The 15,455-nt window shown below is 31.6% G+C and overlaps 1 protein-coding gene across 1 annotated transcript; it reads left to right on the forward strand.

The window, feature by feature from the left end:
• The first annotated feature begins 820 nt into the window (after positions 1-820).
• Positions 821-8,904, forward strand: LOC118046989 (vacuolar protein sorting-associated protein 41 homolog). The gene is made up of 19 exons (XM_035056125.2): positions 821-1,194; positions 1,270-1,542; positions 1,626-1,805; positions 1,933-2,193; positions 2,820-2,952; positions 3,042-3,132; positions 3,640-3,742; positions 4,480-4,583; positions 4,656-4,749; positions 4,848-5,003; positions 5,087-5,149; positions 5,298-5,363; positions 5,764-5,964; positions 6,582-6,659; positions 6,768-6,887; positions 6,988-7,068; positions 7,175-7,260; positions 8,047-8,128; positions 8,219-8,904. The coding sequence occupies exons 1-19, from the start codon at positions 919-921 to the stop codon at positions 8,636-8,638; spliced, it is 2,868 nt and encodes a 955-aa protein (XP_034912016.1). The 5' UTR covers positions 821-918; the 3' UTR covers positions 8,639-8,904.
• Positions 8,905-15,455: the final 6,551 nt, after the last annotated feature.

Consider the following 15,455-nt stretch of genomic DNA (forward strand, 5'->3'; position numbering starts at 1 on the left):
TTTTATTCCAAAGTCCGAGCTGAGTTGATAAAAAAGTATAACAATAGACAGGTGGCATCCATAAGTCGTCATCACTTTTTTGTTGCCTTGTCAATTAATAATTAAACTAGAGTAGATTATAACCTAGTCTTTTTAGTGTTATTAAACTAACAATTTAGTCCTTCTAGTTTTAAAAGTAATTGATCAGTCATTTGACTATGTTTGACTTCAAGCTAGGATGTCGGAAAGAAAAATGGAGCCAAACTCTGTATTTCCTAAGCAAAAAATAAGTAGAGGTACAAAGAGTCATATGTTTTCCAAAAGTAATTTCTCATATTTGACAAGTTTTGCAAAAAAATAGTTAATATAAAATCACTTATAATCAAACTACTATAATAATAATTAAGCTCCAACATTTCACAAAAATTGTATTAGTAAACTAATTAAAAAATACTTTTTAGTAAATTTTTTAACATTTTATATCTAAATAAAAAAAAATTAGCTAAATTTATATTTAAAGAACTCAAAACCAAGATATATTTATCATATAATTATAATTATTATTCCTCATAATATCTAATATAATCTTGTGTTGATTTTTAATTTAAATTTGTTTGTATTTTTATTTAATATTTGAAAAAAGATTAGATATTAAATACTTGATAACTTCCATCTACATATCATTTTATAGAAAATTATTTTCCAAATAAAGATTAATTAATCAAGGGATATATTAATTACTTGTTAAAATAAAGGGACTAATTATCGGTGTTTCAAGAGTTTAGTGACTGTTAAATTCACCTCTCAAACTCCAACTGTTATAACCATAAAGAGAAGCAGCACCACCATCTTCGACACAACCCAAACACACAGATCTCTATCTCAATCATTGCTTCTTTCCTTTCTTTTCTCTTCAACACCAGCCCTAAAATCCTCCAAATGACTCCAATTACGTCGGAGAATGGCGTCGATGGCGACGACGAGCGAGAAGACGACGACGATGAAGAAGTAGAGGAAGATGATGATGAAGAAGAAGAGGAGGAGGAGGAGGAGGAGGAGGAGGAGGAACCAAGACTCAAGTACCAAAGAATGGGAGGTAGCATACCTTCTCTTTTATCCAATGATGCGGCGTCGTGTATTGCTGTTGCCGAACGCATGATTGCTCTCGGCACTCTAGACGGCACCGTTCACATCCTCGATTTCCTCGGCAACCAGGTCAGACCTCACTCCTGCCCTCTCTCCCTCGCTCCCTCTCGATTTTGCATTAATTCTCAAATTTGTGCGTTTCAGGTTAAGGAATTTGCGGCACATACAGCGGCGGTTAATGATCTTAGCTTTGATATAGAAGGAGAATATATAGGAAGTTGTTCAGACGATGGCACTGTTGTAATTAATAGTCTTTTCACCGACGAGAAGGTTTTGAAGTTTGAATATCATCGGCCGATGAAGGCAATTGCTTTAGACCCTGAATATTCTAGAAAAATGTCTAAAAGATTTGTTGCTGGTGGTTTAGCTGGTCAATTGTATTTTAACTCCAAGAAATGGCTAGGCTACCGTGACCAGGTATGTACTAGTATGGGTATGGTGTAGGTGCTTGAGGTCCCGGATTTTGTTATTGAATGCTGTGAATTATTTTGTTTGATTAGGTTTTGCACTCTGGGGAAGGTCCGATACATGCTGTGAAGTGGAGAACGAGTCTCATTGCGTGGGCTAATGATGCGGGTGTGAAAGTTTATGATGCTGCTAATGATCGAAGAATAACTTTTATTGAAAGACCGCGAGGTAGTCCGCGTCCGGAGCTTTTACTCCCGCATTTAGTTTGGCAGGTTAGTTAAAGAGTTGATCCCATCATTTGATTGAATAGCTTCAACTGTCATTTTTGTCATTGTTATTAGATTTTTGAATGTTGCTGTCTTTGAAATCTATGGCTTTGTAACATTCCATCACGTTCAGGATGATACTCTCTTGGTTATTGGGTGGGGAATGTCTGTAAAAATAGCATCGATAAGAGCAAATCAGCAAAAGGGAGCTAATGGGACATATAGGGATGTTCCGGTGTCTAGTATGAACCAGGTGGATATTGTGGCTTCTTTTCAAACCAGCTATTATATTTCAGGAATTGCTCCATTTGGTGATTCTTTGGTTGTTCTAGCTTATATTCCTGTGGAAGAAGATGGAGAGAAGGAATTCAGTAGCACCATTTCATCAAGACTGGTATCTTCTCTTTAATACTATCCGGACTTTGTTGAAATATAAACTTTTGACCTGCCTCTTGCTACTTTTGAAGTTAATCTGATTTGAATTGAAAATGAATTTTTATATCTATTTATTATGAAATTGGGTGTTCACCTGTTTAGTGCCATGATAACAGGAAAAACATTTATTATAGGAGTAAATTCAAAGTTAGTATTCTATTTGTTGAAAATGCTAGCAATAGCCCTTTTTTATGTCATAGAATTCTTTTCTTCCATGGGCTCAAGGGTTATGCTCTTTTTGGATCCATCCTTTTTTTCTTCTGAAAATTATTTGTTTTCAGGAAGAGACTTATTGTGTTTTCTACAGATATTTTATCACCTGAACAAGTTTTTTTTTTTTTGAATTGATCTTGTTCTCCTCTGCTCCTAACTTTTGCTTTTCTGTGCCTGTCTCCATTTTCGTTACATTTCATTTATGTTTTCAGCATGCTTATGATCGGATGTTGATTAAAACAGGGTTCTTCTCAGTGTGATCGAGCTGCTTTCTGCCAATATTTTTATTTTTAAAAGATGAAAACATGCTTGCAAGTCTCTTTAGTGGAAATAAATAGATACTGTAGTTGCTGAATTATCTATTTTAATCAGGGCAATGCACAGAGACCAGAAGTACGAGTAGTTACATGGAATAATGATGAACTTGCAACAGATGCCCTACCTGTACATGGTTTTGAGCATTACAAGGCGAAAGACTATTCCCTTGCTCATGCTCCTTTCTCAGGTTAGCATGTTGGATTATTTGAAATTCATAGTCTTTTGGACTGGAGAACTACATTTAAATAGCTTGATACTTTTTCCATGTGAATGCAGGTAGCAGCTATGCTGGTGGTCAATGGGCTGCTGGTGATGAACCATTATACTATATCGTTTCCCCGAAGGATGTGGTGATTGCAAAGCCTAGGTTATTATTGATTCTTACTTGTATTTTAGCTTTTAAATAGAGTCGTTTTATTTCTTTGCTTGCATTATGAACTCCCTGATATTGGTGGTTCAGATGGTTTTCTGAATTAATTTTAGAACACCTTCTAGTTTGAAGCTTGAAACATTTTTTTTTTTTAAAAAGGGCTGCTTGAAGAATAATTCTCTTCTGTAATGTATCAACACTGTTTTAAGTGCCTACTTCGTTCATTTAACACTGCAAACTCAGTCACCCCTCCAAGTTGACACCTTATGACATGAGAACTTCAAAAGCACGAACTTATCATGGACATTATGTATATTAAGCATCTGAGTTTGCATTTATCAAAACAATTAAAGTTTTACATCTCTCCCCTGTTCACCAGCGTGGGCATGCACTTGTTTATGTATTCTCTATTGGTTTTCCAGAGAAATTAATGTAGTGGGCATGCGTTTGTTTATGTATTCTCCATTGGTTTTCCAGAGAAATTAATGTATTTATCTCTGTTAGGGATGCTGAAGATCATATTGCGTGGCTTCTAGAACATGGTTGGCATGAAAAAGCGTTGGCAGCAGTTGAAGCAGGCCAGGGTAGGAGTGAACTCGTTGATGAGGTATTTTGGTTTGTTTATCTGGTATACAGCTTTAAAAGATGCAGAGGTGTGCCATGTCTCGCACAACAACTGCAACATTGAACTTCTGTTATAATTAAATAATGATAATGTTCTGTCTGAACTTGATTGTTGAGGAACACGTTTTTGCTACAGTAAAGAAGCTAAATTTTTTCCAGGTTCTTTCTCGTTAAGTATTCCTTTATGAATTAGTAATTTCTGCATATAATTTGGTGCTTCTTTTTAAAAATTCTGCTCTCTCTCCCTCCTCCTTTTCTTCCTTGTCAGCGTACAAATGATCAAATGAGTTTTGTTTCATTTATCTTTATGGTTATAGATCTGGTTTTTTTTTCCTTCTGCATATGCTTGGAAGTTTCAATAGTGACATGTTGTATGTTACACCAAAGCATTCAGTTTATGTAAGTGCATGGTTTTCAAGATTTTAAAGATAATTCAAAATTGATTAGTAAATGGTTCTTGTGGATAATGGTTTCTTCAGTTTGTGTAGTGCATGTAGTATTTAAAGACTTAAGCATTGTTGTGCTCCTGTCTTACCCATCCAATTCTTTTCCTCAATGTATTATTTCAATTTATGGCTATGAAGTTTCATGCTGCAGTTGCATGTAATGATCATTTTCCATTTTAGCAGAAAAGAAAACAGCATGCTTAAGTGGTCCTCCTTTGAGATCCATGTTATTTTAAATTAAGTAACGGCTTAACTTTTTATGCTATAACCACAGGTGGGATCCAGATATCTTGATCATTTGATCGTGGAAAGGAAATATGCTGAAGCTGCATCTTTGTGTTCCAAACTGCTGCGAGGGTCTGCTCCGGCATGGGAAAGGTAAGAAAAGCAACTATTTTGATATCTTCTCTGCATTCCTTGTTAATACTGAACAGATGCTTTCTTTTGCAGATGGGTTTTCCATTTTGCTCATTTGCGTCAGCTTCCTGTGTTGGTCCCTTACATGCCAACAGAAAACCCTAGACTTCGTGATACTGCTTATGAGGTTAGCGGAATGAAAATGTCTTCATGCAGTTTTCCTTTCATAACTTTTCAGTTGTAGTGGCTCATGATCAAGGCATCTTGTTTGTTTTTGATTCACAGGTTGCTCTTGTAGCTCTGGCAACAAATCCATCTTTTCATAAAGATCTCTTGTCAACTGTTAAATCTTGGCCACCTTTGATTTATTCTGCATTGCCTGTTATATCTGCTATAGAACCTCAGCTAAATACTTCTTCTATGACGGATGCACTCAAGGAGGTTAGTCAAAGAACTGGTGTGTGCTGTTTGATTTCTGAAATTTGATGGCACATGTCACTAATCGGAATTCCTTTCTATATCAGGCACTAGCAGAGTTATATGTAATTGATGGGCAATATGAGAAAGCCTTTTCACTTTTTGCTGATGTGAGTATTTTCTGGTACACCATATTCAATTGAATCTGCACACAAAGAAAAACACTGTTTGTTTAAAATGATTCAGGAAACAAGGTGCTGTATTAATTTTATTTGACATGTCTTTCCTATTTGTTTTCGTTGTTGGCTTACCTTTCAGCTCATGAAGCCAGATATATTTGATTTCATTGAAAAGCACAGCTTACATGATACCATACGTGAAAAGGTATGACTGCAGGATAAGGTGAAATAGTTATGTTAGTTGCCTTTTTGTGGTTTTCTTTCTCTTTTGCCATTGTTACTTAAGATCAGATTTGTATCTCCATTTGAAATGTTAAGTTTCAACCTAAATTTGGTCTTTGAAAACAACATTTTAGATATTTGCTATTTTCCAGTAGTTCTGCTGACATTTAGACACTCTCACGAATATGTATTGCAAGTAAATTGACCTCAAAGGATCCCCAGTATTGATATTTGGAATCTGAAATTTCATGTTTTGTGCATATTATTGCAAAATATAGATGGTTTTTCTTTTTGCTTCAAGGTTCTGTACTATTTAGGCAGTTCCATTGCATCATATGATTGGCCCACTCTTAATTCTGTTGCTTGTGCTTGTTCAATTACAGGTTGTCCAACTGATGTTGCTTGATTGCAAACGCACAGTTCCTCTCTTGATCCAGAACAAGGACTTAATTTCTCCACCTGAAGTTGTCTCGCAACTGCTGACTGCCAGCAATAAGTGTGATTCAAGATATTTCCTACACTTATATCTTCATGCATTATTTGGAGCAAATCCACATGCAGGAAAGGATTTTCATGATATGCAAGTATGGAGAAGGCTGACTACATTTTTTTTTTCTCTGTTTCTTTTTCTATCTACAATTTGTTAAATTCATGGGCAGTTCCTTCTGTAAAGGTTTTGGTTTCCTTTGCTAGTAGTAGTAGATAAGGACATAATAACACTGTGACCTGGAGTGTCAAAATTGAAGTGACATGAACATAGATTTACTTTTACTCTCATTAAAGTGGTTTTTACATCCTAACAAGCCATGAAAATGTGTTTAGATGCCATGGATTAATGCAAGCTGCACACACCCATTTTCACAATATCATCGCTGTCTTAGCTGTTTTGTCTGCTAATTTGAATTTACTTGCCGTCATGATCAAGTCACTCATCTAAAACGAGCCACTTGTTTTGCCCTTTATTTCGAAGCTTCAGTTTAGTAAAGGTTATATTTTATTCTTTCTACTATAAGATCCATTTTTAACTGCTGAGAGGAACCATAACCAGGGTTTCTCCCCAATGATCCATCCTGTTCACCTTGCTGACAATTATTTTGGTCACAAGCTGCTCAATAGCTCATGTCTGGTTTTTGCCTGTGTGCATGTCTCTGCAGTCTTCAATATATAATGATTGCTGTGAGCTTTATTTTCATTGAGACAGGTAGAGCTTTATGCAGATTATGATCTGAAAATGCTACTACCTTTTCTCCGGAGCAGCCAACATTACACCCTTGAGAAGGTTTGAACAGTCAATAAATGGTCAATTATGATGTTTCAAGTCAATGTATGTCAACTCTTCCTTCAGTAATTCACTAATGAATTGATCGGTTGAACTCTTACATCTCAGGCATATGACATTTGTGTCAAAAGAGGTCTTTTAAGAGAGCAGGTCTTCATACTTGGAAGAATGGGAAACTCAAAAAAGGCGCTAGCTATCATCATAAATAAATTAGGGGACATTGAAGAGGTATTTATCATATTTGGTTGAAACCATCAGATTTATTTTTTATTTATTTTTATGTTGGGGAGTATTGGCAAAAATAAGAAAAGTTTTATTGTGGGTGCAGGCTGTAGAATTTGTAACCATGCAGCATGATGATGAGCTATGGGAAGAATTAATTAAGCAATGTCTTCACAAACCTGAAATGGTACATTTTGGACTCGTTCTACTGATTGCTGTTCTTCTTCAAACTTCCGTGATTCAACATATCCATATGTTCATTGAGTTTCCTTCTCTTTTCTGCAACATGGCAGGTGGGGGTATTGTTGGAGCACACTGTTGGCAATCTTGATCCTTTATACATTGTAAATATGGTGCCCAATGGCTTGGAAATACCCCGGTTAGTATGTCTGATAACTTGTTTTGTTTAATTCCTTATTAATCTTCCCCTGTTCTTAAATGAAGGTTTTGCAATCTAGTTGTTTTGAAAAACACAACGACAACATTTAATAATCCAAGGTATTTGAAAGTAATTTATCCATGGCTTGGAATCCATGAGATTAGTTTGCAAATAACCTTGTTAGGAAGAAATAAGACGGTATAATTGAAGTCCGAATTTTTTTGGTCTGAAGTTGGTCACCAAAAACATATTTTACAGTATGTGGGATACATGACTAATCTGCAAACATGTTATTACTGTGTCTCCTAGTGAAAACCGATTCCAATAGACCTTCCTAATAAAATCCAATGTGAAACAGCCCACCCCAAGATTGCCAGTTCTCTTAAGTAGAATTTAAGGAGCCTCCTAATCAAATTAGAATACTATCTATTCTCCTTTTTTGGATGTGAAATTCGTTATAATTTAATCAGTGTTACATATGAAGTAGCCTAGATACATTCTAGACTGCAATGTTTTTTTTTTTTTTTTTTTTTAGCATTAACCACCAAGCTCTGAGTGACTACCAATAAGTAAGCTGTATTTTTGCCCATCATGTTTGATGGTATACTACTTCCTAGCTTCCTTATAGTCTGTCCTGGTATGGAGATGCTACTTTTTCTGTAAATGCTAATTAGATTATGCTTCAAGATGACATTTTCTCAGAGTTGCAGAAAAGTTGCAAATGTAACTTATGAACTGGTTATTGTTCATTGTTTAATTTCTTATCTTTACACAATGTTATTTCAGGCTCAGGGACCGACTAGTCAAAATTATCACCGATTACAGAACTGAAACATCTCTGAGACATGGGTGCAATGATATTCTTAAGGTACCATGCTTCATGTGCCCTTTCTTTTCATCTAAATAGAGACAATATTTGCTAGTTGTTAACATTCTGATGCTGTCTTGAGACACACAGGCTGATTGTGTAAATCTCTTGGTCAAATACTACAAAGAAGCGAGAAGGGCAATTTGCTTAAGCAACGAAGAAGATGCTCGAGCGAAAAGGGATGGCAGTAGGGATTCACAAGCAGTTGGGAGAACAACAAGTGCAAGAACCATGGAGGTTAAGTCAAAAACTAGGGGAGAAACAAGATGTTGCATGTGTTTTGATCCCTTCTCTATACGAGATGTATCAGTCGTCACATTCTTTTGCTGTCATGCTTATCACATGTCTTGTCTTATGGATTCTATGCACACTGTTAGTAGCAGAAAAGGGAGTGGAGCCACTTCTGGAATGTCGGAATATGATAGCACTGACGAGGATGATGAAAATGAGGAAACCGTTTCTGGTGTTCCTCGGTTGAGATGTATCTTATGTACCACTGCTGCTAGTTGAGATGGTGATTTTTCCTTTCCTCAATTTTTTTTTTCTCTGGGTGGGTGGTGGGGGGCTGGGGTGTTTTGATGATATTGTGCGAGTCTTAGCTTTCTTTTTCGAGGCGGTCGTTTCTTGTTTTATTTTCTCTTGTTGATTCATTTATCATATATTGTGGCTGTTCATCAATTTTTCATTTTTGGCTGAGCTTCGTTTGTCAACAGATGTATCATATGGATCACAATTATATCGGAAAAGGTTAAATTATTTTTTGGCCGTTTTGTGGAGATTTGCTTCTTCCTTTTCCAAGTACATTATTATTATTATTATTATTATTATTATTATTATTATTATTAAACTTACATACAAAAATGAAATCGGATAAATTCATTTGTTCTTTAAAATTTTATCAGCAATTTTACTCCGTGTTCGAAAATCCTCAAGTAATGCTTTACTTTTATTGTAATCTGTGAATTGTTGATGAAATATTCTGTGGGGGTGGCAGGGAAAATTATACCATTAATGCTAAGTTTTTTTTTTTTTTTTTTTTTTTTAAATATAGAACCTTTTTTAAACTGTTCGATCATATGATTTTAAAGAAAGTGAGATTTATTTTAACTCTAAAAGTATATTTTTTATTTTGTTTTTCATATTTTCTTGATATTTAATACTATCTTTTTAGAACTAGCAAAGGCATGTTTTACTCTCTTGTTTTAGACATAGACTAGTTACTGTCCGTAATGGTGATTTATTTATTTATTTATTATTATAAAAAATATATAAAAATACTAAGATCTAAAAGTGTTAGGTTTTTTTGCAAAACTATATCTAAAAGTCTGGAGTTTGGCTGTAACGCCTGACTCAAGAGTAATATTTATAATATTAATAACAACATTAAACTTGCATGATCCATGTTTAAGTGGCTCTGGCTGTAATATCAGATCTAATAGTCTTGGATGCGGGTCTAGCTGTAAAGTTGTGTCATAAAAGTGTGATAATTAAATATATTGATTAAAAAGAAAAAAAACCAACAAAAAGAAAAAAACTAATGAAGAAAAAGAAAAGAAATTGAATTAAATGGGTTAACCCTTCAAACTAGATTAACTCGTTAAATCTTGGATTTGTATTGTGAAAGTTTGATAACTAAATAACAAAAAAAAATTGGGGGGTTACCAGAATTAACTCGGCTAACTCGTCAAACCAGATTAACCTGTCAAACTCGGGATCCGTGTCATGAAAGTTTGAAAACTAAATAGAAAAAAATTGAACATTAACAAACCAAATTAAACAAAATACAATTAATTAAAATGAAAAAAACAAAAAAAAAAAGGCATTAGCCTTTTCACTGTGGATTGCACTATACAGTCCACAATCCAATGCATAAAAACGGCAAAAAAGCAAAAAGAAAAAAGAAAAAAAAAAACTAAAGGCATTAGCCGATAACTAAATAGAAAAAAAGTTAATATCAATGAACTAAATTAAATAAAAAAATATTAATTAAAAAGAAAAAATAAAAGAAAAAAAACTTATAAGAAGAAAAAAACTAATGAAGAAAAAGGAAAAAAAATCTAAATTAATTGGGTTAACCCGTCAAACCTGAAATCCATGTCATGAAAATCTGATAACTAAATAGAAAAAAAATTTAATATCAACAAACTAAATAAAAAAATTTAATTAAAAAAAGAAGAAGAAGACATCAGTCTTTTCACCGTAGACTGCACCGTGCAGTCTACAATGAAAGACATAAAAAGAAAAAAAAAACGGGCAAACAAATAAAAATAATAAACTAAAGGCATTAGCATTTTCATTGTGGACTGCATACAATATTAAAAGATGAAATCAAAAGAAAAAAACCAATGAGAAAAAAAGAAAAAAAAATATAAATCAATTGCGTTAACCTTGTTAAATCAGGTTAACTCGTCAAACTTGGATTCGTGTCATGAAAGTGTGATAACTAAATAGAAAAAAGATTTAATATTAATGAACTTAATTAAAAAACAAAAAAACAAAGAAAAAAGACAAAAAAAAAAACTAAAGGCATCAATTTTTTCACTGTGGACTACATTGTGCAGTTCACAGTAAAAGGCTTAAAAAGAAAAAGAAAAAGAAAAAGAAAAAGAAAAAAGGCATACACCATGTGTTATTTTTTTTTTTCTTTCATAAAAAAAAAATATATAAAAGTTAAGATCGAAGAGTGTTAGGTCTTTCTACAAAGATATACCTAACAGTCTTGGGTCTAGCTGCAACGTTTGATCCAAGAGTAATATTTATAATATTTATAATAATATTAAACTTACATGACTCAAGTTAAAGTGAGTCTGGCTGCAACATCGGACCCAAGAGCCTTGGATGTGGGTCTGGCTGTAATGTCGTGTCATAAAAATGTGATAGTTAAAAAGAAAAAAACAAAGAAAAAAAACCAACAGGAAGAAAAAAACTAATGAAAAAAAGAAAAAAAAATCTGAATTAATTGGGTTAACCCTTCAAACCAGGTTAACACGTCAAACCTAGGATTCACGTTATGAAAGTTTGATAACTAAATAGAAAAAATAAAATTGATGAGTTAACTCAGAATTAACTGGGTTAACCCGTGAAACCAAGTTAATCCGTCAATCCCGGGATATGTTTCATGAAACTCTGATAATTAAATAGAAAAAAATTTAATATTAACAAACTAAACTAAACGAAAAAAATTTAATTAAAAACAAAAAAAATCAAAAAAAAAATAATTTCGGGTTAACTCATCAAACCAGGTTAACCCGTCAAACCCAGGATCCGTGTCATGAAAGTTTGATAAATAAATAAAAAAAATAACATTAACAAACTAAATTAAACAAAAAAAATTCATTAAAAGAAAAAAACACAAAGAAAAAGGCAAAAAACAAAAACACATAAAGGCATAAAAAAATGAAAAAAAATTAAAAATGGGAAAAAAACTTTTAAAAATTAAAAACTAAAAAAAAAAAGACAGCTCAATGTTTCACTGTGGACTGCACTGTGCAGTGCACATTGAAACACGGAGCAGTTTTAGTTTATGTTACTAGTTACATGAACCGCACGATGCCGTGGGTCAATTTTTTTTTTTTTTTGCATAAAAAATATATAAAAAAGTTAAGATCTAAATGTGTTAGGTCTTTTTGCAAAGCTATAACCAAGAGTCTTAGGTTTGGCTGCAACTTCTAACCCAAGAGTAATATTTATAATATTAATAATAACATTAAACTTGCATGACCCAAGTTTAAGTGGGTTTTGCTGCAATACCAAACCCAATAGTCTTACATGTGGGTCTGGCTGCAAGGTTGTGTTATAAAAGTGTAATAATTAAATAAATTAATTAAAAAGAGAAAAAACCAAAGAAAAAAAACCAACATGAAAAAAAAAACTAATAAAGAAAAAGAAAAAAAAAAAAATATGAATTAACTAGGGTAATCCATCAAACTTTGGATTTGTGTTGTGAAAGTTTGATAACTAAATAGAAAAAAAAAAGTTGATGGGTTACCCTAGAATTAACCAGGCTAACCCGTCAAACCAGGTTAACCCGTCAAATCCGGGATTTGTGTCATGAAAGTTTAATAACTAAATAGAAAATAATCAAACATTAACAAACTAAATGAAATGAAAAAAATTAATTAGAAAGAAAAAGAAAAAAAAAACAAACAAAAGGCATCAACCTTTTCATTATGGATTAGACTGTGCACAGTCCACAGTCAAAGACATAAAAACGACAAAAAAACAAAAAGAAAAATAAAATAAAAAATAAAGGCATCAACCGATAACTAAATAGAAATTTTTTTTAATATTGATGAACTAAATTAAATAAAAAGAAAAAATAAAAGAAAAAAAAACTTGTAAGAAGAAAAAAACTAATGAAGAAAAGAAATCTAAATTAACTGGGTTAACCCGTCAAACCTGAGATCTGTGCCATGAAAGTCTGATAACTAAATAAAAAAAATATAATATCAACAAACTAAATAAAAAAAATTAATTAAAAAGAAAAAAAAGATGGCATCAACCTTTTCACCGTGGACTGCACTGTGCAGTCCACGGTGAAGGGCATAAAAAGAAATAAAAACTGAAGGCATCAGCTTTTCATTGTGGATTGCATACAATATTAAAAAATGAAATCGGAAGAATAAAACTAATGAGGAAAAAGAAAAAAAAATATGAATCAATTAAGTTAACCCGTCAAATTAGGTTAACCCGTCAAACTTGGGATTCGTGTCATGAAAGTGTGATAACTAATTAGAAAAAAAATTAAAAAGAAAGATTAAATAAAAAGGAAAAAGCAAAGAGAAAAAAAACCTACAGGAAGAAAAAAAAACTAATGAAGAAAAAAAAAATCTAAATCAACTAGGTTAACCCGTCAAACCTGGGATTTGTGTTATGAAAGTATGGTAATTAAATAGAAAAAATTTAATATTAAGAAACTAAATTAAAAAAATTAATTAAAAACCAAAAAAAGCAGAAAAAAGACAGAAAAAGAAACTAAAGGTATCAACTTTTTCATTGTGTACTGCTCTGTAAAAGGCTTAAAAAGGAAAAGAAAAAAAAAAAGGCATACGCCACGGGGTTTTTTTTGGTTTTTTTGCATAAAAAATATAAAAAAAGTTAAGATCTAAAAGTGTTAGGTCTTTCTGCAAATATATACCCAAGAGCCTTTGATGTAGCTGCAACGCTTGACCCAAGAGTAATATTTATAATATTAATAATAATATTAAACTTACGTGACTCTAGTTTAAGTGAGTATGGTTGCAACACCGGATCCAAGAGCCTTGGATGTGGGTTTGGCTACAAGGTCATGTCATAAAAGTGTGATAACTAAATAGATTAATTAAAAAGAAAAAAACAAAGAAAAAAAACCAACAGGAAGAAAAAAACTAATGAAGAAAAAGAAAAAAAATAATATTGAAATAACTGGGTTAACCCTTCAAACACAAAAAGAATAAAGCAAAAAAAAAAAAAAACCCATTAAAGGCATAAAAAACAAAACAAATAAAAAAAAAATTTTAAATGGAAAAAAAAGATAGCTTAGTGTTTCACTGTGGACTGCACTGTGCAGTGATAAGTAATGGAAACTAAATGTATGATGTAGAAAATATTTCATGACAGAAAAAAAGATTGTGTTGGTGATCAAAAACTTAGAGGCTGAACAAAATGATTTGTAGCATTCCACAGTGTTTTGGTGAGGAAAGATACAGAGCTTTTGCCACGATTTTAACTTTTCTGTTAATAAAAAGTAAAAAAAATTTACAAAGCTAAATTCTCTACCAACTTAACATTAAAAAAACCAACAAAGATAATTTTAGAAGGAAAAAAACCTTTGAGGAAAAACATTGTAGCAATTGACAATGTTTTGTGAGGAAAACTACAGTGTTTTTCCCAATAAAATAAAATAAAAATCCATTTAGAGAAATATTTTAGCAATCCACAGTGTTTTATGAGAAAACTTTAATGATTTTCCCATATGATTTAGCTTTATTGTAATTATAATTCTTAACCAACTCAATATTAAAAAAAAAAAAAATCGACAAAGATAATTTTGGAAAAAATCATAAAAAAATATTATGGGAAAACATTGCAAACAATTCACAGTGTTTTTAAAGAAAAAATATTATAAAGCTAAATTCTTAATCAGCTCAATATTAAAAAAAATAAAATCGACAGAGACAATTTGAGAAAAAAAATAAAAATAAAAAACAAAAAAAAAAGAAAAAAAAAATCATGTTTGAAACACTGTAGCAATTCACAGTGTTTAGTGATGAAAGCTACAGTGCTTCCCATATGATTTAGCCTTATTTGTAATGACTTGTAATTATAATTCTCAAACAGCTCAATATTTAAAAAATAAATTGACAAAGATAATTTTGAAAAAATTATAAGAAAAAACAAACCATGTGGAGAGACTATAGCAATCCACAAAGTTCTGTGAGGAACGCTACAGTGTTTTCCTCACATGATTAAGCTTTATTACAAAGTTAAATTCTAACCAACTCAATATTAAAAAAAAAAAAATCGACGAAGATAATTTTAGAAAAAAATATTTACAAAAAAATAAAAACACAAAAGAGAACTGGAAAAAAAACCATGTGAGGAAAAATTGTATCAATAGTGTTTTGTCGAGGAAAAACTTGCATTTACTTGTAATTGTAATTCTTTAACAAGCTTAATATTTAAAAAATAGAATTTGATAAAGATAATTTTTAGGAAAAAACATAACAAAACAAAAAAAAAAACCAAGTGGGAAAAAACATTGTAGCAATCGACAATAATTTGTGAGGAAAGTTACAGTGTTTTTTCTCACATATTGTAACTGTAATTTTTAACTAGCTTAATATTAAAAAATAAAATAAAAAAATAATTTTTCAAAGAAAATCATAAAAAAAAATTATGCAGAGAAACACTGTAGCAATCAAACAATGTTTTAAAGAAAAAAAAATTACATAACCAAATTCTCAATCAGCTTAATATTAAAAAAATCAACAAATATAATTTTGAAAAATAAAAAAATAAAAATAGAAAAACCATATAGGAAAATACCGTATAAATTCACAGTATTTTAAAGAAAAAAAATTACAAAATAAAATTTTAAACAACTCAATATTTTAAAAAGTAAAATCAACAAAAAATAAAAGTAATTTTAAAAAAACAAAAACGACAAAAAAAAGGAAAATTAGGAAAAAAAAAGAAAAAATACAAAAAAAAAGCGATTCGCCCTAGTTATATGTATAATAATTATTATTATAATATAATTTTATATTGTTGGTGTGATAGCCATCAAAAAAAAAAAAAAATCAATTAACTAATTTTTCTCAAAACTCTAACCTGATAAGGCGTGATG

Source organism: Populus alba, chromosome 1 (genome assembly GCF_005239225.2).
Source record: "Populus alba chromosome 1, ASM523922v2, whole genome shotgun sequence".
Taxonomy (NCBI): domain Eukaryota; kingdom Viridiplantae; phylum Streptophyta; class Magnoliopsida; order Malpighiales; family Salicaceae; genus Populus; species Populus alba.

Coding starts and splice junctions, on each gene's coding strand:
- LOC118046989 (XM_035056125.2), top strand. CDS start 919: ATGACTCCAATTACGTCGGAGAATGGCGTCGATGGCGACGACGAGCGA. Junction 4,584..4,655: donor TCTGCTCCGGCATGGGAAAG/GTAAGAAAAGCA, acceptor TTTCTTTTGCAG/ATGGGTTTTCCATTTTGCTC. Junction 5,364..5,763: donor ATGATACCATACGTGAAAAG/GTATGACTGCAG, acceptor GTTCAATTACAG/GTTGTCCAACTGATGTTGCT.